General features: G+C 36.2%; 1 protein-coding gene across 5 annotated transcripts; it reads left to right on the top strand.

Annotated features, from left to right (window-relative positions):
* The first annotated feature begins 5,066 nt into the window (after positions 1–5,066).
* LOC121243427 (probable glucan 1,3-beta-glucosidase A) lies at positions 5,067–10,822 on the top strand. 5 transcript variants are annotated; one of them, XM_041141643.1, is made up of 11 exons: positions 5,067–5,270; positions 5,375–5,499; positions 5,600–5,715; positions 5,817–5,936; positions 6,568–6,750; positions 7,362–7,520; positions 8,251–8,420; positions 8,504–8,659; positions 9,612–9,964; positions 10,094–10,357; positions 10,448–10,822. In XM_041141643.1, exons 2-11 carry the CDS (start codon positions 5,424–5,426, stop codon positions 10,531–10,533), a joined length of 1,683 nt encoding a protein of 560 aa, XP_040997577.1. In that variant the 5' UTR covers positions 5,067–5,270; positions 5,375–5,423; the 3' UTR covers positions 10,534–10,822. The 5 variants fall into 5 exon arrangements, with proteins under 5 accessions (XP_040997577.1, XP_040997510.1, XP_040997644.1 ...); XM_041141576.1 differs by having other exon boundaries at positions 5,067–5,298; XM_041141710.1 differs by having other exon boundaries at positions 5,067–5,499; positions 7,380–7,520.
* Positions 10,823–21,219: the final 10,397 nt, after the last annotated feature.

Here is a 21,219-nt window from a genome sequence, read left to right as displayed (position 1 = left end):
ATCACCCGATCATTTTGAGGCCAGAATATAGGCATAGGTAAATACAAGTTTTGGGTACAAACGATTAATGATTGATTACATTTTAAGGAATCAATTATATATATATATATACATAGCTATATAGCTAGCTGGCCCAAATTATACTGATATTTTTTTAGCATAAATTTGATTAGCATTCAGGAAACTAGATCATTTTTAAATTAATTTTATGAAAGGAACATATCATTAATATTGATCAATAAAAATATCAATAGGCCAGGTTTCCACTATGATATATAATTTAGAAGACTGCGATGTGTGTGTGTGTGTGTGTGTATATATATATATATATGTTTTTGGACCCTTTGAAAGTAGGTAAAGCTAGCTAGCGATCATGTCGGTCGCCATTTAACTTCGAAACTTAGATTAAGCAATAATTAATTAAAATGATTCGTATAGAACCAAAAGCTAGGGTTCCTAATTCTCGATCGGCTTATAATCTCTTGAATTTATATTGCCATTGTCATCGAACTTATTATGTGTACTTTTTATCTCATCTGCTGTTTTATGTTGAAAAACAATCGCATGATCTCATCTGCCAATTAGTGTTGGATCGATACTTTGAATCTAAACAAAGATACAAACCGACACGTCCATATATATTAAATATATGATCAATTTATTAATTATAAATCTTGCTTTCAGTGTGAATTAGCTAGTCATTTATGGCCTGCCATATAATTTACTATATTTTTGCAACTATCACTGTTGATGATCATAATTATGCATGCGTACGTAGATAGAATGAGAACGACTAGTATGTTTTCTTTTGTTAATGTTGAATGATCAGTTGAATAAAAAAATCGATATTTTGTATTTTATCACTTTTAATAAAGAGTATTGGCAGGGATATTTCTTGCCCGACCCATCCTAATTGGGTTTGGGCCCAACATTGGGTCTCATTCTAGCCCGACTCTCACTCTTCTGAGGCCCCAAAGTTGCCAAAGGGGTCAAACTCTCAAGATTGTATTAGAGGAAGAAGGATGCATAGCGCAGGAAACCAGATACAGGGGATAGATGGACGCCGACTCTGACATCCTTTGTTACAGCTAGCGTTAAGGGACATATGTTAGCAGATAAACGGAAGATGCGGATAACCCTTTGTTCTCTGATGGAGGGAGACCAGAAGTGACTGTGCTGTTCATCCACTACTAGGACTTGCCCTGGAAAAAAATGTTGTCCCAAGATCCATGCCGCATTGAAAGCTTTGCCTCAGAACACCACGTCGCATTAAATACTCAGACTAAGATAGATGCAAGTGGGACGGCTTAACCCTGACACAGGGAACAAAATGTTCCCTCGGAACATCGTATAAAAGCCACATCCCAAGTACAAAGAACTTTCTCTGAACTCGATTATTCTAAGGCTAATACCGAAAATACGCAAGACTAACTTAGGCATCTGAGGTTCCCCAGACCGCCCCCCCCCCCCCCCCCCCCCCCGAGCTCACCCTCTTCTTTGTGTTCACAGGTGAAGATCCCGACCTGGGTTGCTAGAACCTTGTTCAGGTATACAAAACACAACGTTAACAAGTATAATTATGATTACTTTAAAAGAAGAAAATTAAAAAGATTAATTGGACTCTGTTGCAAACAACTTATTGGATTTATATATTTTGCCCATTACAGTCTTGAATTTTAAGTAACTTGTAATTTAGTCTAGGGGTGATAATATGTGACAAAACTTATGAACTCAACACAATCGCGAACACAATACGAAATTAGCATATTAGAATTTGATATAAATGAGTTCTAATAAAAACGGATTGACTCGTTAAGAAATGATTAATAAATGAGTTAATAACAGGCCAATCTATAATAACCCGTTTAAATTTTATTTCAAAATTATAATTTTATTATTGTTGGGTTGAATATTGGTATTTCTCAATATGCTTATATTTTTATTGTATTGAGATTGTAATTTTGGATCTATGCTCATATTTGCTATGTTGGGTTTGCAATATTGGTTTTATTGTAGGTCAAGATCTTGAAAAATATTGATATTTTTTGTTAGTTGGCTACTAATAAATATATATTTTAACTATTATGTGAAATTATATTAATTAGGTCTAATGAGTTATGCGGGTTAGTTCAATTCATTTACATGAAACAGGTTGAAATGAGTCAGCGTGTCGTGCAATTGACTTATTTCTAATTAATTATTAATGAGTCATAATGGATGACACGACACAATCTGTTATTTAAATGGATCGTGTTAGGGTTTGAAGTTGATATGACCCATTTAGCTTAGCGGGTCATGTTCTGATTGATCCATATAATCGAATATCCATGACTTAACACAAATACAACCTGTGAACATGAATTACCATCCCTAATTTAGTCCCTTGTTCTAGCAATCAAAATTACCACTCGAGAACTCATATATATATATACACACACACACATACACATACACACACGAGATAGATATACGTTTTAGTTACTGTAATAACATCGACATCTTCAATTGATGGGAACCAAGGTGGGCCTAGTCTTAAAGATCATTTGCAAATTCCAGATGGGCCAATTACAAGATCAAGGGCCAAGAAGATCAAGGAAGCAATGCACGGATTGGTGCAATCCACTTGGGATGAAGCTAGCAAGAGCCCAACACTCAAGTTGGGCTTGAAAGAAGGAGAACCAGCTTTGATCCACTTGATTCGAGCTGTGGAAGACATGATTTAGAGATAGGGCCTATTGTTATTGGAGACTTCAAATTTGGTTAAATGATTTATTTTATTAGTTTAGAATAAGTGGGCTTGAAGATGCCTGACCCACACGTCTTATTTTCAATGAACTAGGGTTTTCAAGAAGGCCTTGTATTTTGGCCAATGGCTTATTTGGAAAGTTACTTTTTAGGAATTAGGGTTTTAAGAGGTACTGTAGCGTTACTGTAGCCGTACTGTAGCCGCGGGTACTGTAGCATGACACTGTTCATCAGGGGCATTTTGGGTAAAAAGGGGCTTTATTTTGGCTAGGGTTTTAATTAGGTTTAGTTTAAATACTCCTTGTAGCCTCATTTGAAGGTCAGACAATATTGAATTTTATTTGTGAGTTGAGTTTTCTCCTCTTTTTCTTGATTGAACTCTTGAACTTATCAAAGGTAAATCACAACCTTTGTGGCGTTCCTCCTTTGTAATCTGGGTTCTTGAGACGGGTTCTTCAACGGGTCTAGATTTTAATATAATCTAGGTTCTTGAAACGGGTTCTCATCGGGTCTAGATTCTCCATCCTTGACTTGATTTTTGGCTTTCTTGGGGTGTTTTCAAATTGATTGTGGGTTCAAGGGAATTCATTCCCACGGGTTCATATCATCAATGCTATTTCTATTGAAAGCAAAAAAAAGACAACAAAAAAAAGAAAAAAAAAAGCATATATGACAATTGGCTTTAAAGAAGCAATGGTCAAGTAGTACTACAGGCGATATTGCATTAGGTTCTTGATCTTGTACGTATGAAGTAGTTTCTAATAACTTTCTGTTTCAGGTTTCGGCGGGCCCAAGATATTAGGTTGTTCTTGCATTGTATGGAGTATTTGAGATGGCATGGGCATTTTTCCTGTTTAATCGGCTTTGGGAAAAAGCCCAAAACAAATAAGTTTTGAAGGAATAACAAATTTGATTTGGGTGGAATTTAATTCCTTGAAGCAATTAGCATAAGTCTTGCAATTGATCATTAATGCATCTGATCAAGGGTTATAGTGAAATCTCGATAGGTTTGTCTCAATTTTTATCCAATTTTAAACCAAACTTTAATCTAAATCAATTAATTGCAATTCAATTGTACTAAAATGTTCACTTAGACGACTATGCTTATACATTATAATTTCACATTAACGTACTCTAAATTAAATATTAACAATAAATCATTTAAGGCCCCTTTTGGGTTCAAAAACAGTTTCATCTCATCTCATCTCATTATTACAATTTTTAAAATTTTTCACACAAAATATAATAAACAATTTAATTTTTTCAAATCCAAAAATAATAATAATATTAAAAAATAATATTCTAACAATATTTTATTCAATTTTCATTTAAAACCATCTCATCTCATCTCACTATCCGAATGGGGCCTAAATGAATCAATCCATAACTTTGATACAAAATAAAAATTGAAATTGCAAATTCAATATTAAGGGATGATTATACTTTATCATCCAAGCTATCACTCTTTTTAGAGTGATATTCAAGCCATGATCAGAGTTATGATCATTTGATGCCTATCTAAAGTAAGTTACAATATTAAGATTCCACTAATATAATTAAAGAATAATGAATCGTTCGACTAAGAAAACCAAAGAAAAGCATAAATTACGTACAATTTATGTCTGTCTAACTTTTGAAAAAGAACTTCCACATAAATCAGAATAATTTCTTCTCTTTTTTTTTTTTTTTTTTTTCCTTATGGAGCCAGTAAACTAGTGACACCTCATATTGATTCTCTATTTAGTATTTCAGTAGTTATAGATATTTATTTTGTTCTCAGTTATTTAATTTGTTATATATATATATATATTAATTAGATGGAAAAACTTTCAAAGATGATGAGTTTGAGTTAAGAGAAGAGGAAAAAAATTATACAGTAAAGATATAGAAATATGAAAATATGACCTTTTTTTAATTTATATAAAAACATATTAATTTGGAAAATGATACATATAATGATTTTCACATTTAGTTTTACAACCATATTTTTAATGAAAAGTACTTTTATAAGATAATTACAAAAATATCATCATTTTATAAAATCACCCTTATTTAAAACAAAATTATAGAAGATAGAATAAAAAAAGTTTTGGTTCACAGAATAAATTTAAAAAACTGATGAACGTATCACTTTCTAAAGGAGGAATTGCAGATAAGTTTCGGTTGAAACCCCTCCTCTGTTTTCCCTTTCCCAAGGACCCAATCTATGCCGTGCTTAAAGTTTACCTTTTTTTATTAACCTTTCTCCAAGTCAAACGGTCAATTACCATGAAAATCAACCCCACAAAACCACTCCAAAACTCCATGAGGGAGGTCACGGGTCACCCTTTTTTTACCTTTGGTATGAACACGACAACATCAGCACGCTTTTGCCCCCCTCTTCATTCTTTGACACTCCAGAACATTGTTCTTTTCTTCTGCTCGTATTTTAATGGCTTTCGGTTTGTCTCGACTATGGACAAGGCTTCAACAAAATATTAACATAATGGGAATCTGGAAAGGCAAACCACGAGCTTGTTTACAAGGTTGAATTTGGTATCAATTTAGTGATAAGTAAGGAATTGCCAAGATTCTCGCAAGTGTAGCTTTGAGGGGTTTTTTTGAATAATCTCGCTTTTTTTATTTGGAGGGCTTTTTGTTGCAGATGGATAAAGCTTTTGGGGGGGCCTGCATTCTTCATGGAACTTGGTTTTAGCAAATGGGTATGTGCATTTCTACTGTCTTGTTGGCTCATCTTCTCTGGAGCATATTCGGGTAAGCTTTATTACCTCCAATTCGTTGGACTTTCATTAATAGCTATCGATATTAACCCAATTGCGAATGGTTTTCTTTTGTTGTATTCTTGGTCCCCAAGTGGAGGGATTACGTGGGAATTCTAAAGTGAGAGGAGTGAACTTGGGAGGGTGGCTGGTCGTGGAAGGCTGGATTAAACCTTCACTTTTTGATGGCATTCCCAACGGAGACATGCTTGTGAGCTTCTTCTCCAAACTCTGTTGTCTTTATGATTCTTGGACATAACCTTGGTTCTTCATAATTGATTTGGCTGACCCATTATTGGCACGGGAGCGTAGGATGGAACAGAGGTACAATTTAAGTCAGTGACATTGCAGAAGTATGTGTGTGCAGAGAATGGGGGAGGCTCGAATGTTACAGTCAGCAGAGATGTAGCATCTTCATGGGAAACTTTTAAAGTGAGGTGCCTGACCAAAATGTTCTGTGGTATAATTTTCTATTGGCAGTGGTATATTGGTCTATGAATTGATCTTTTGGTCTTGCATACTAGCAGTGTTTTTTTTTCCTACAGTAATTCCTTTAAATCGGTTTTGCCGATTATGGAAGTGTTTTGCCAATAATGATGCCAATAGTAATTTCTGGTTTTGCAGAGATTAACAGTTTGAGTTGCTGAATCTAACCAAAAGATATATTATTATATTGCATGAATTCTTATTATTTAATAATGGGCGTTTTCATTATTTTGAGGAATGGGAAATTAAAATTACATTGATAGCCGTTCACAGGAGTAGCACAAAAATGTAGTCAAGAGATCGTAGATTGATTGAGTTTTGAATTCAGTTGTACTCAAGTGGAAATGTTTTCTTGTTCAGCTTCATCGTTCTTAAACTGATTCTTATATTCCTTGATCTTTGTTCGGAGGCTAAGAAGTAATATTTATCTTTTATACAAATTGATGAACATGACAGTCCTCATATGATTTTATAACAGCGTATCATATCCTTATGACTTATAGTTTGTGGATTTCGAAATAAAGGAAGTGCTCCTGATCTACAAAGAAACTCATCCCACTCCTTTATTTTCTTACAGCTATGGAGAGTTTCGGAATCAAAATTTCAGTTGCGCACCTCCAAAGGTCAATTTATATCATGTGATAGAGAAGGGTGCTCTGTCTCTGCAACTGCAGAATACCCTTCCACATCAGAAACATTTTTCATTGAAAGGAAGAACAGTAGAGTTCACATAAAACTAGAGAGTGGGGCATATCTACAGGTAATAGCTTTTCACCCTCATATGTGCTTAGGAAAAGAATCAAAATTACCAATATTGTTTGCGTTGCATTTATATCAAGTATAGATAGTCAGGCATGCTTGGTATGTTGTGAAAAATGATGACAATAAAGTAAATTCAAACACGGGAAAACAAGCAATCACACACGACATAGTATTTATGTGGTTCGGCAAATTGCCTACGTCCACGGGAGCTGCAGAGGATTTGTATTACTTGAGGAATCACAATACAATGTATGTAGAACGGCTACTGTTCACTCTGATACAGTACAAGTCATAAAATATCACTATATATATGTTATGCGGCGGAAACCCTAAATTCAGCAGAATTAGTGATGTTCGATCGAGCGGCGTGTCGAGCCCGCATCGAGCGAACCTGTTTCCCGCAACTGCTCGAGCCATATGTCGAGCGGCTCCTCAAGCGAACAGCCAACAGATACTTTTACAACCACTTTATGTGCACTGACTGTGCCAAAACTAAATCTGTTAATGATGGACCAAGGTGGCATTTGATACTATGTCATTATTTTTCAATTGTCTATTCTTAGATGTGAAAGTTTTTAATTATAAAAACATGATAGCATATTCTTTTAGGCTACAATGGGAAATCAGCTCTCAGGGGACTATCCAGGAATGCCGGGATGGGATGATAATGCAGGCACATTTGAGATGACAATTGTGGCAAATAACTTGCATGGAGATTACCAGCTTGCAAATGGATATGGACAAGATAAGGCCAAGGAGGTTCTTAAGGTAACTCCATATCTACTGTAGCAAAAACTTCTCTTCTTTTATTAAAATCTTTTTATCCAGTATAATAGGCAGGGTGGCACCATCTCTATTCATTTATCAGCATATTCTCATACACATTGCTATCTGTAAAGATTCGAGGAGAAGTTAGCACTTGAAACTTTTTTTTAATGTATAATCTATTCTACTCTTCATATGACTAATTCAATGAGAACTAGTGATTGCTTGGGGATAAGGTCAATCATAACATTTTAGTATTTGTTGATCCTGCACCAGCATTTTCGATTGCTAGGATAGCTGAAAGTATGAGTGCTAAGAAAGAGTTCTTTTGAGTACATATTTGGCAATCAATTGAATCAACTCCTAGTATGGTAACCACGTGTTATTTCCACATCTTTATCTGAGCTGATCTGGCATATGAGCTTGGAAATGTGATATAATTTTGGCATACTTCACTGTTCTTGTTTAGTATGTTTGTGATGTTGTCTTCTTTGATAGATGCGAAAAAAAAAAAAAAAAAAAAAAAAAAAAAAAAAAAAAAAAAAAAAAAAAAAAAAAAAAGAAGAAGAAGAAAAAATTTATATATGTCCATGAACCGTGTAAAGTTCCCCTGAGAAGGTGAGTTTCATTTTGGATTGTTATAAAGACAATCTTTTCTTGATGAGAGATAGTAGATTCCTCCTTTGTTGTTTTCTTCTTGTCTATTTAATTTATCGGCGTTCTGAAACTGCAGAGACACAGAAATAGTTTTATAACTGTTGAAGATTTCAATTTTCTTCATAGAAATGGAATAAATACTGTGAGGATCCCAGTTGGCTGGTGGATTGCTTCTGATCCTGATCCTCCTGCTCCATTTATTGGAGGAACTCTTGTGGCTCTGGATGATGCATTCTCATGGGCACAGTGGGTCTTGCTTTCACCTTACTCTGTTCCAGATATTGAAACATAGCATTTCGTTCTGACATTGACTGAAATATTTGGTACAGAGCCTATGACATAAAGTGCATAATCGACCTCCATGCTGCTCCTGGCTCCCAAAACGGGATGGAACATAGTGCTAGTCAAGATGGATTTATAGGCTGGCCTACTTCCCCGGATTACATTTCAAAAACATTGGATGTTATTGATTTTCTAGCTTCCAGGTACATTCTAGACAAGTTTTTGGATTGTCACATCCCATCCTGAAAGGGCAGCTTATTGGCCTTCACCTAAATCTGTCTAAATTCAAAAGATACAGTTCTTGTTCAGAGTTATCCACTTGCTTGTTTATTTGCATATCTGCCACAAGGTTCAATGTTCTGATGGTTGGTGGGGTTAAGAACTTACCAAAATTTACATTATTGTCTAAGGATACTGGCCTAGTTCTTTCAGGGATGTAATGGTCTTATAGCTAGGAAACATATAATATATGAGGATTGGATAGTTAATGGAGTTGAAACAATTCAACTTCAGGTCCATAGCTATGCTTGTTTTTTCATTTCCCACCCAGAAGAAGAGAAGACTGAAGCACCCCCACCCCACCCACCCCAACCCCCCCAAAATAGCTTCAAAAAGGTTGAACTGGAGTCATTCAAATCAGATTATGGCTTTATATCCCTTAAAATTCTTGAAAACAATATAGGAGAATCAACATAACTCACTTTAGTCATATTGCAGGAAAATTATGAAGAAAATGAGGTTTTCTATGTATTTATTTTGAATTAAATAAAATAAGCATTTCTCTCTCTGTTGTGGATTTGTGATATTCAAGTATCCTAGTTATTCGGAACTAGAACATTCATAGATGATGACTGTGATGAGTGTATCAGCTATAACTGCTAGTAGGAAGATTATGAAGCATGTGTGTGATGAGTGGAAGAGTCCTGTATATATGTCTCTTATGGCTTCCTCTCTCTTTCAAATTCAGATGCAGAGTGGGGGAGGAAGAGAGAGAGAATTCTATGGTAATATTAAATTATATGACGTGAATGGTGCTAAAAAATGCCACTTGAAGAACTTTTATCTGTTTCGGTTTGTTATTTTATGACACCTGAATCATTATTTCAGGCCCTTCTGAAATGTAGCTCTATACAAGTTGACTGCTTTCATTTGCAGGTATGCAACGCATCCTGCATTGCTGGGAATTGAGCTCTTAAATGAACCATCTGCAACCACAGTTCCCTTGGATACTCTAGTTTCATTTTATATGCGAGGCTACCAAATTGTTCGAAAATACTCACCAACAGCTTATGTAATAATTTGCCAAAGAATTGGCAATGCAGATCCCTTGGAACTTTATCAAGCTAACATAGGCACTCACAATGTAGTGGTGGATTTGCATTTCTACAATCTTTTTGACACTTTCTTTGTTAATATGAGCTCGGCGGATAATATACAATTCATATACAAGAGCAGGGAAGCTCAATTACAGGCCCTCAACAGCTCCAATGGCCCTCTTGTTTTTATTGGTAAGTCAAAATATGGAAAATACTTTGCTTCTTTGAGGTCTTATCCTTCAAATTTTCTATTCAGATGAGTTTCAAAGTGATATTTTTTGCTCCCTTGTCTTTCTTAATATTCTGAATTGGAAACCTCAGTTCATTTGAGACATTATATAGTTGGAGACTTGGTTAAGGTTCTGAGCAGTAAGAATAATTCTTTTGAAAGTGGATTGATCTCAGGGGAATGGGTGAATGAGTGGAATGTGACAACTGGATCTCAGACAGATTACCAAGAGTTTGGAAAGGCACAATTAGAGGTATATAATGCTGCTTCATTTGGATGGGCTTATTGGACACTTAAAAATGACAGACAACACTGGGATTTTGAATGGAACATAAAGAACAATTATCTCCAACTAGGTAAATGCTACATAGACCCATCTGGCTTCTGTTTTGAATGATGCACACGATGTTGGGTGCTGAATCTATGAAGTGTACATATTCTTGCAGGCGATTCACCAAACAAGCAAAGTCTCAATAGTTTAATGTTGCTTGGTATTACATATGCCTGTTTCTATCTGCATCATTTTGTGTGAAGAAATGTCACATCTGAGTTGCATCAAGCCTCATAATTGAAGAGGAAGATCTACTATGCGGTTTTTCTTTGTTTTTGGCTTCCCAACCATCAAATTCATTTTGTTATGCTAAATTGCAAAGTGCAGTAATAATGTGGTTCTTGTAGAGTATATGCAGAAATTGTTGATGATGCTGTAAAATCTTCGAGGCTACGCTTGTTACACCCAATAATCTGCAAAGGAAATTCTTCCCGGTTTCGCCTTTCCTAGTCAGATTTTTGTGTTAATCCAGTTTCTTCTTGTGAATTCAGTGATCTGTTATCTAAAGCCATCTTTTAAAGAACAAAATGGGAAGTCTCTTAACCACCTGGGGCCAACTGAAAAGTATGTAAGAAAAAGAACCAAAGATCAAACATATGATAAATAATGGTCATGTAAAGAATTAATAGCTGAAGTCACAGCCTTCGAACATATGAACTTCCTCTGTCCTGATCAGTGGAAAATTAGAGTCTGCACAAAAATCCCTTCGACAAACCGAGTTGAACTATTATAATATAATATAAATCATTAAATTTAGTATTTCTTCTTTTTAAGTTTAAACTTCCGATACTACTTTAAAAACGCTTCTCTAGCTTAAGCTATATTAAACCACTTGAAAGTTTAAGGTTAAACTAACTGGAAGAAATAAATTTTGTTATTTTACCATGAGTGAAAGAACACATACTACATTGGCAATAACTGATATTTTTATGGACTTCATATTATTCCCAAGAAAAAATCTATTAATCATCATTTTTTTCATCATCCTCTCATCATTCCAAACGTAAGTGGGGCCTTGCTTAACTCCAGCAGCAAGGACGTTGAGGTCTTTCTCAAGTAAGATAATGTAAGCAAAAGTCTTTTGTAATTGATACACCTATGTTAGCAACGTCTAATGTGAGGTGAGTCATTTACGCCACGCATCACTAAAAAATCCAATGCTACAAAATGTGTTTTGTATATTTCACTGAATCAATCAATATTACAGACAATGACTTTTATAGGCACATGCTAACAACCTTGTACAAAGTATAGAACATTCTAGACTGGAAAAAGGTAAAGTTTGTTACAAAAGGTACAATAGGGACGTGCATGGATGTATTGCTTTCTCTTGGATACGTGATTGCATTGCAGTGCTAATTCTGTGATGATTTTGAGTTGGTATTTAGTGCAGTGACTGTTTTAGCCTTAACATCCCCCTTCAAGTCAAGCTGCAGATTCTGTAGATGAAGACTTGGACACATTTGCTGGAAGTGTGCTGCTGTTAAGGGTTTAGTAAGTATGTCGGCAAGTTGATCTTTGCTGAAAATAAAAGCCAAATTCAATGATTTATTGAGGACCCGATCTCTAACAAAGTTGAAGTCGATCTCGACGTGCTTTGTTCGTGCATGAAACACTGGGTTAGAGGAAAGGTAAGTGGCACCTAAATTATCACAGTAGAGTAAAGGGGCACAAGTAAGTGGCAAATCGAGGTCTCGACAGAGGTGTTGTAGCCAGATAACTTCTGCAGTAGTGTTTGCAACTGCTTTAAACTCTACCTCAGTTGAAGAACTGGCAAACGGTAAACTACTTCTTTGAAGAACAGGAGATCAGATTGTTGCCGAGAAAGATACAAAACCGACTGGTGGAGCGTCTATTGTTGGGGCACCCAGCCCAATCCGCATTGAAAAAAGTTGTGATATTGAAAGAGGATGAAGGGGAAAGCTGAAGAGCAAGAGTAGACGTGTGCTTAAGATATCGTAGTTACGCTTAACGGCTATCCAGTGAGGTATGCGAGGGGCATACATAAATTGGCATACCTTGCTGATGGCGAAAGCAAGATCGGGCCGTGTGAAGGATAAGTACTGTAGCGAGCCAACAGTGCTTCGATATAATGTTGGGTCCTCAAAAAGATTGCCAATGAATGCACTTAGTTTATCAGAGGTGGCCATGGCGATTTCACAGGCTTTGTTAAGTGCATGTTTGTCTTGTGGAGCAAATTAATGATACACTTTTGTTGTGTGAGAAGTAATCCTTTTGAGTTAAAGGTCACTTCAATGCCCATGAAAAAATTCAAGCTGCCAAGGTTAGTTATTGGAAATTCATTTTCTCAGTGCAGCAACCAGATCATAGATGCACTGAATAGATGATCCTGTGATTAAGAGATCATCGACGTAGACCAAGACAAAGGTAGTAAGGGAGGTAGTCATACGTAAGAACAAAGAAGGATCTGCTGCAGAAATTGTAAAACCAAGATCCACAAGTTGGCAACTCAACCGAGAATACCAAGCTCGTGGAGATTGACGAAGGCCATAAATGGTTTTGTTTAACTTGCATACATGACAAGGAAATTGTGGATTAGAAAACACTGGTGGCTGAGACATGAACACGATTTCATTGAGGGGACCATGCAAAAACGCATTTTGCACGTCGTATTGCCGAATGGGCCAATGTTTGGAGACTGCCAAAGCAAAATCATGCGAACTATCGTGACCTTTACTACTGAACTAAATGTTTCTTCAAAGTCTATGCCAAATTGTTGTAGAAACCCTTTAGCAACAAAACGAGATTTTCTTCTTTCAATTGAGCCATCAACAAACCTTTTGGTTCAGAATACCCATTTGTAGGTCATGGTGTTGGTAGCTTAACATGCAGGAACTAGAGGCCAAGTTTGATTGGCAAGAAGGGCGTTGAATTCTTTAGCCATTGCTTCGCACTGCTCCGGATATTTCTGAGCAATTGTGTAACATGAAGGAGTTTCAAGAACAGAGTCAAGTGCAATAAGCATGAACATGAGGGAGAGGCCATTTTACAGTGCCATATGTGAATTGTTGAGGTTGGGATGTGTTGGTCCGTGATCTAGTTACCATTGAGTGTTCATGTTGTTGAGGATTAGTTGAAGAAAGACTCTGTGATGTTGGTGATGGAGGTAGGGAGGGAGAAGGTGATGAGGAAGGAGATGGTGGGGGACCCAGAATAAAAGTTGAGGAAGGGGATGATGAGAGGTTCATAGCAAAAATAGGTAAGGCCACATGAGTGGGCGGTGATGTGGGCATGAGCTTTGATATATTGGCAAATGGAAATTTACTTTCATTGAATTTGACATCCTTTGAGATGTAGATACGGCCTAGGGGAATGTTGTAGCAAAGAAAGTCTTTGTGGCTAGGACTTTGTCCAACAAAAATGTAGGGAACTAATTTGTATGCAAACTTATTTGAATTGTATGGAGAGGTTAATGGCTAGCACTCAGCACCAAAGACATGTAAATTAGTGTAATCAGGATGTTTGTTATGAAAAAGTGAGGAGATGAATTTTTGAGGGAAAATGAAGGTAAGAGGTTAATGACAGCATGAATAAAAGTATAAGTCCAAAATGTTAAGGGAATTGATGCATGAGCTAGAAGTGCCAACCCGGTATAAACTATATGGTGATGCTTTCTCTCAACAATACCGTTTTGAATGTGTGTGTGTGTGTGTGTGGACATCTAACACGATGCTTTATTCCACATGATGCTAAATAATCTGAAAATGGTCTAAACTCGCCCCCCCCAATCGGATTGTAGTTGTTTGATTTTGGTATCGAATTGAAGTTCAATTTGAGCTTTCAATTTAACGAATATATCAAATGCTTGGGGCTTATTCTTAAGAGGAAATAACCAAGTATATCGAGAAAAGTCATCAACAAAGCTAATATAATATTTGAATCCATCATGAGATACATGTGATGAGAGACCCCATAAGTTTGAGAAAAAAAGATGAAATGGTGCAGCAGATCAGTTTAGCCGTGAGTGAGTTGGGACTTTATGGTAGTTTGCCATTGCACATGCATCACAAAATAAAGGTAACATAGAAGAGTCATATTGTAGATTGTGCTGATTAAGTATTGATTGAACTAGCATGATAGATGGGTGGTTAAGTCAAAAGTGCCAAAGAGGAATGGAAAGAAAGCTGGTCTGAGCTGATGGAGGTGCGAATGGAGAGAATGAGTAGAGTTTGTTATTTGTTATCCCTTGAAGGAGAATTGTCCCTGACTTGCAGTCCTTGATGCAAAAACAATCAGAGAAAAATTCAAATGAGATGTTGTTATCAACATAGAATTGTTGGACTGGGATCAAATTTTTCCAGAAAAAGGGGACAAAGAATTTTGTTGAGAGTAAAACTAGAGGGAGGTAAAAGGAGGGAGGCAGAACCAGTGTGAGATATAGGTATGGGTGATCCATCACCAACTCAAAGTTGTTCATCGCCATGATACTCAGAAGCATGCAAATTCAAGTTGGCTAAATCACTTGTGATGTGATTGGTAGCTACAGTATTCGGATACCAGTTTGTATCAGATGAATAACTGGATGAGAAATTTGCTGAAGCTGGTCGTGAGGCTGTGTAAGCCTAGTTGAAGTGGTAGAGACAGGAAAGTGCAAAATGGCCTTGGCGATTGCACACCTGACAGATCAGAGAATTGTTAGTGGAAGAGGAAAAATTATTTCCACTGTTACCTGAGAAGGGACCTCAACCACATTGGGAGTTATAATGGCACTACCACGACCACGATAATTATTGCGACCACCTCGAGGTCCTCGGCCACGTTGGGCAGGATGGTATTTTGCACTGAAGTTGGCTGAAGTTTCATTGTGAAATAACTGGCTATTTGAGTGGTGAAGCATGCGAGCTTCATGAGCTAAAAGATGGCCATATAATTCTTTAGGTCATATTGGTTCAATAAGGGTAGTGACTGAAGTAACAAGAGCATCATAATCACTGCCGAGTCCAGCAAGCAAGTATGGTAGAAAGTAGAAACTTAGAAGGAGGAAGTGGGTGACCTAAAGCTGCCATGATGTTAGCTAGAGTTTTTGCTCGGTGAAAGTAAGTGGAGATTGAATCTAAACCCTTCTTTATGGAGGCAAGCTGTAGTTGGGTTTGGACTACACAAGCTTGAGAACCTGAGGCAAAAAAGGACTCAAGTGAGAGCCATACAGATCGGGTAGTCTTACAACCAACAACTTGGGCGATAAGTGGTTTTGAAAGGGAAGAAATAAGGGTAGACATTACCATTTGATCAGTTTGAAGCCATGAATCATAGTTTGGATTTGGGATGGAATCAGGGAGTTCATGTTTTGGAGGAGGGTAGGTGCCATCTACATATTTGTAGAGACGCTGCCCACGAAGATATGGAACTAATTGTACCTTCCATAATAAATAGTTTTCGGGTGTAAGCTTGACTGTAATGGTGTGGAAAAGATTTGGATGAAGAAGAGCAGGGGAGGGAGAAGAAGAAGAATAAGAGGGGGCAACCATGGAGGTTTGTCCTATATGAGTTCTGGTACCATGCTATAAAACGTGTTTTTGTATATTTCACAGAATGAATCAATATTACAGACATTGCCTTTTATAGGCACATGCTAACAACCTTGTATAGAGTATAGAATATTCTACACTAGAAAAATGTAAAGTTTGTTACAAAAGGTACAACAGGGACGTGCTGCTTTCTCTCGATTACGTGACTGCATTGCAGTGCTGATTTTGTGATGATTTTGAGCTGGTATTTGGCGCAGTGACTGTTTTAGCCTTGACATCCAATACTAAAATTTAGTTAGTAACATTACTCTTCATCCTAAATCTTATCATCCTTAATCATACAAATTTTCAATTATTTTTTCTATTAACAACTTAAATTGTAACCTATTAAGTGAAACTTATTGATCGAGTTGTAACCCTCTGCAATGACTTCAGTACTACTCAGAAATCCTGAGTTGGGGTAAGCCTAGCTAGTAATGCAGCTCTTTTGAGAGTTTCATGGAGAGTGAATCATCTGTTAATTATGCTTTGGCTTTCACTTCATGACTGTCAGCCAACTGCCACAAAACATGCTTTGCAGAGTCCTCGACTACTTGGGCAGGTCAAATACGAGGCCAAGGAACACCATCTCTGATTCATAAGTCTCATCATTGGCAGCGTTTCCATTGATATGAGGGAAAATGAAAGGACTCGATAATGTGGAGAAAATTCCAGAAACTTGTATTATTGCATCAGAAAAGTAAATTACAAGAATATATATTGTACAATAGCTAATGTACACCCTAACTACGATGCACATGATACATGTGATTAAAAATAATCTTTATACAATAGACTAGTAATAACCCCCTCAAGCTGGAACATGTAAGTTAAGGACACCCAGCTTACTAAGAAGGGTATGAAATCAATTTGACCCTAAAGGCTCGGTGAAAAAAAATCACCTAATTGATGTTCAGAGCAGAGCGACTACAGTCCCAACTTGAATCATATATCTAACTAAATGACAATCTATTTCTATATATTTAGTTCTTTCATGAAAAACAGGGTTAGTAGCAATGTGAAGAGCTGCTTGACTATAATACAACACAGAAGGAGAGGAAAATGAAACACCAAAATCAGCAAACCAAGAAATAAGCCATTTGATTTCACAGCAAGTAGAACCATTGAATGATACTTAGCTTCAACAGATGATCTGGAGATAGTTACTTGCTTCTTAGACTTCCATGATATTAAAAAGTCTCCAATGAAAAGGCAGAATCCAGTAACAAATTTTCGTGAATCAGGACACGTGGCCCAGTCTGAGTCACAAAAACCTCTCAGCTGCAGAAAAGATGAACAAGGAAAGAATAGTCCTTGACCTGTAGTAGCTTTAACATATTTGACCACTTTAATAGCAGCATCATAGTGTGACTGTCGAGGCTGATCCAAAAATTGACTCAAAGTATTAACAGAATAAGATAGGTTAGGTCGAGTAAGTGTCAAATAAAGGAGATGACCAATTAACCTTTTATAAGAAGCTGGATCATCAAGTAAGGGACCAACATAATCTGTTTTCGACAGTTGTAAGTTCTGATCCATAGGACATGTAGCAGGTTTACTAGCTAAAAGTCTAGAATCATAAACAATCTCAAGGGCATATTTTCTTTGAGAAAGAGAAATGCCTTTTACAGACCTTGCCACTTCAAGACCCAAAAAATACTTTAAAACTCCAAGATCTTTCAGCTTAAAATGTAAATGAAGAAAAGACTTAAGATCAGCAACAATTTGTGAGTTATTAGAGGCAATAACAATATCATCAACATAGACCAATAGTGCCACAAAAGAATCACCAAAATGCTTGGTAAACAAAGAGTAATCAGATTTAGACTCATTAAAACTAGGCAATTAGAGTGGAAGAGAACATAGAGAACCATTGGTGAGAGGCTTGCTTTAAGCCATACAAAGACTTGAGTAGCTTGCATACTCGAGAATCTCCGGGTTTAGAAAAACCAGGTAACAGTTTCATGTAAACTTCTTCATCTAAATGCCCATGAAGAAATGCATTGTTTATATCTAATTGATGTAATTCCCAGTTATCAATGGTAGCCAAAGCAAGAAAATAATGAACAGTAGTAAGTTTTGCAACATGAGAAAAAGTATAAAAAAAAGTCAATTCCCTCACGTTGAGTATAACCTATTGCAACTAATCGAGCCTTATATCTCTCTAAAGTGCCATCAGATCTCAAGTTGCACTTGTAAACCCACTCCTCCTATTTGTCACCCCATGATCACTACAACAAGAGTTGGTAACTCTCAACCAAAACACTTTAATTTCTAGACTACCAGTTATATTACTCCACAAAACATCCTATTAAAGCTTTTCATTTCATTTCTTTACCACCTGAACCAACCTTATTTACTCAAGCTGCAAAATCCTTGGAATGGAAAGCAGCCATCTTCCATGCTCGAACCAAGTATATTGAAGTGGATTATCACTTCATCCGAGAAAAGGTTCTCAACAACGATATCTGTCTTAGATACATCTCCTCTTCACAATAGTGTGCTGATATATTTATAAAAGGACTCACTACTGCTAGGATCTTATTGCTGCGTGACAAGCTGATGCTCCAACCACTCGCCATCAGCTTACAGGGGGTGCTAACCATAATTGTTCAAATGAGCCAAATATCACTACCCATGATTCTTGTCATCATAAACCAGAAAATCAGCATAATATAAATCCCAATGATTCGTAGTCAGATAGTAAAAATATCGTTCAACATGATTTTATTCTTTCATCCCATATTTAGTTCATTGGTTGAGCTATACAAATTCATTACATAACCTGTAATCTCTCATGGACCTTTGTATTTAAACACAAGCATTATGTCAATGAAAGTGTGACCTTCAAGTAAATCCAAATGCATACTAAATTGGTTGGAGTTTAATGCACGTGCACCTTGGCACCATCTAGTTAAAAAGGCTAAATGTAAAGAGTTGTAGTATCAAGTCCATCACCAAGCTAGGGAGAAACATCTTCCTCCTACTCAAGCACTCACGATTGCAGAGGGGAGGTCTCTCCCCACACTCATGAAGGGGTGGAGAGGAACATCTAGCAAAAAGCAAAAGTTGATTTTTTAATGCTTGACGCTGAATTAATTGGGTTGAAAGCTAGGGGATTCCATTTCCAATTAATCCTCCAGCTCGTATCATGCGATCGTAGGATGGCAATCATCCTCTGCCATGATCTGTAGAGTCTCCCTTAATTAATATTCAATTTTCATGGGTTGTAAAGCGTCTGGCCTCCAACCACTTAAAGGTGTCTACCTACCCCTCCCCTCCTTTTTTAAATTACTAATTATATGATTTATTTCTTAAAGAAATGAGTTTTAATTTTTTAAAGAAGGAAAAAAGAAGAAGGTTTTAAAGAAGGAAAAAAGAAATGATGCATGGGGTTGGTTTCTCCATACTCTGATTAGTCCGGTATGAAGTTTCGTTTCTTGGTTACTGTAAGTTGTGCTATCTCTTAGACTTTGGTCTTTAGAGATTTATCGTTTAGATTAGACTATATCAATTACGAAAGTGTACTGAGAATCTACTAACGTTTGTAATTAGCTTGTTGTTTAAGTCAACATTATATATCCTCCTTTAATGAAGAGTTTTGATATGTACAAGCAAGTTTGCGTATCAATCTGCGTATTAATATTGTTGCCTTCATATTTTAAATTCAAATTAGTACTGTTTTCAATAAATCTACTTTCTGACCAATCATATTGAATGGGTGCGTGTATTAATACGCAAAATCCTTTACAATTAAATTTTTTCTTTAATGAATGGAATGAGATCCGTTGTTATAATATATATATAATGTCAACGTGCAGACGGTGTTGTACGTCTCAAACGGTTAATTAGTAATGTGAGGGTACTGATGAAGGGAGCGAGTAATGTAATTATGATCAATCATACACTAATAACATGGAATAAAAAGTTTAAATTCAGACTTTATGGACCAAATATTAATAAATCATATATAGAGTTGAAAATAATAAAATATTTAATCCATAAAAGTGTAAAATTAGAGAGAGTGCCATGCACTTGTAAAGGGTAAGATTCTTCTTTAGTTGACAAGTGCCGCATAAATATATGGCGACGATATTTTTTTATAATTTGGCCTTGCATTAATATAGAATAAAATATGCTAATATAAATAATAATTATAAATGATAGATATATACACGAGTATATAATTATATAATGACCATTCAATACGCTACGTACGTGCAATATTCTACAAAATCACGATGCTCATGCATTGAGCCCATTTTTTAGTGAAACGACACAAGGAATCAGAAACAGCTCATGCAACTACTTACCCATTTCTAAGGAAGCCCCACACAAAAATATGCTGATTGAATAATTCTAGCTAGCAAATTAGAATAATTCTTTTTATCAGCCGCTATTCATTAGGCTTGCACCCCACATCCTATTGAAAAAATCAAGTGTGAGGTGTAGGGATGAATAGTAGTTGATGTACAGCAAAACAGTACTATTGCTATTCATGATAAGCCGGCCCACACACCGCACACCATAATTTTTTTTAATTATTTTTAGTTTTATTCTTTTTAAAATAATTGAATTCTTCTACTCATCATCTATATATTATACATTTGATAAGAGAAAAAATTAAAAAAAAATAACAAAAAATGTGGTGTGTGACTGTGTATGAGACTTATGAATAGAATTTTTGTTAATATAATGGAAGTAACATGACATGCATGATGATCTAGACGTACGTGGAACGGTGTTGTTCCTCGACATGCATGATGAGATCAGGGTACTAGATAGATCTTGTAAATGCGCGCAGCTAGCTAGCTGTTTGTGCTACTCCAATTGCTAGTCTTCCTTCATATATTTTTGATCCGAAAAATACTCGTCTTGTCTACTAAAAGCAAGTACGTGGACGACATGAATAAAATGAGACAGGATTAAATATTGGTAGCTGAATTGCGCCAGCTTGTCAAATTAATTATGTGGATGATCTAGTTGGTGGTTTGGAACTTTAATATACTGATTAATATAAGTACTTTTGAATTAATTGTACACATGCAATTTTTCACTTTTTGATGAGATGCTCATCTGTGTGTGTCATGTGTGTGTATTTTAGCCATAGCTTTTGTTTTCTCTTGGTTATAAATTGGATTCAAATAATTAATACCAACATGCATGGTTGCTAGCTAGCTTCATTCATTTTAAGCGAATTAAAGGAAGAGGAACAAAAAAGCTTCTTATTAGGTGATAAATTCTATTCCAACTTCTGACAATTAATTGCTGCTTTCTAGTATTCGATGAACACCACTAAATAGCTAGCTACACTCAAGAAATTAGTGCAAAATCTTACACACCAACCAATTGGGAGACA

Source organism: Juglans microcarpa x Juglans regia, chromosome 1D (assembly GCF_004785595.1).
Source record: "Juglans microcarpa x Juglans regia isolate MS1-56 chromosome 1D, Jm3101_v1.0, whole genome shotgun sequence".
In the NCBI taxonomy this organism is placed as follows: Eukaryota; Viridiplantae; Streptophyta; class Magnoliopsida; order Fagales; family Juglandaceae; genus Juglans; species Juglans microcarpa x Juglans regia.
Note: the sequence above shows the minus strand (reverse complement) of the source record. Positions and strands in the feature narration are given on the sequence as shown.

What these genes read in the sequence shown, in the direction of transcription:
- LOC121243427 (XM_041141643.1), top strand. Translation starts at nt 5,424, where the DNA reads ATGGAACTTGGTTTTAGCAAATGGGTATGTGCATTTCTACTGTCTTGT. An exon ending in CTTCTCTGGAGCATATTCGG is followed by an intron (nt 5,500 to 5,599) that starts GTAAGCTTTATT and finishes TTGGTCCCCAAG; the next exon opens with TGGAGGGATTACGTGGGAAT. An exon ending in CTTCATGGGAAACTTTTAAA is followed by an intron (nt 5,937 to 6,567) that starts GTGAGGTGCCTG and finishes ATTTTCTTACAG; the next exon opens with CTATGGAGAGTTTCGGAATC.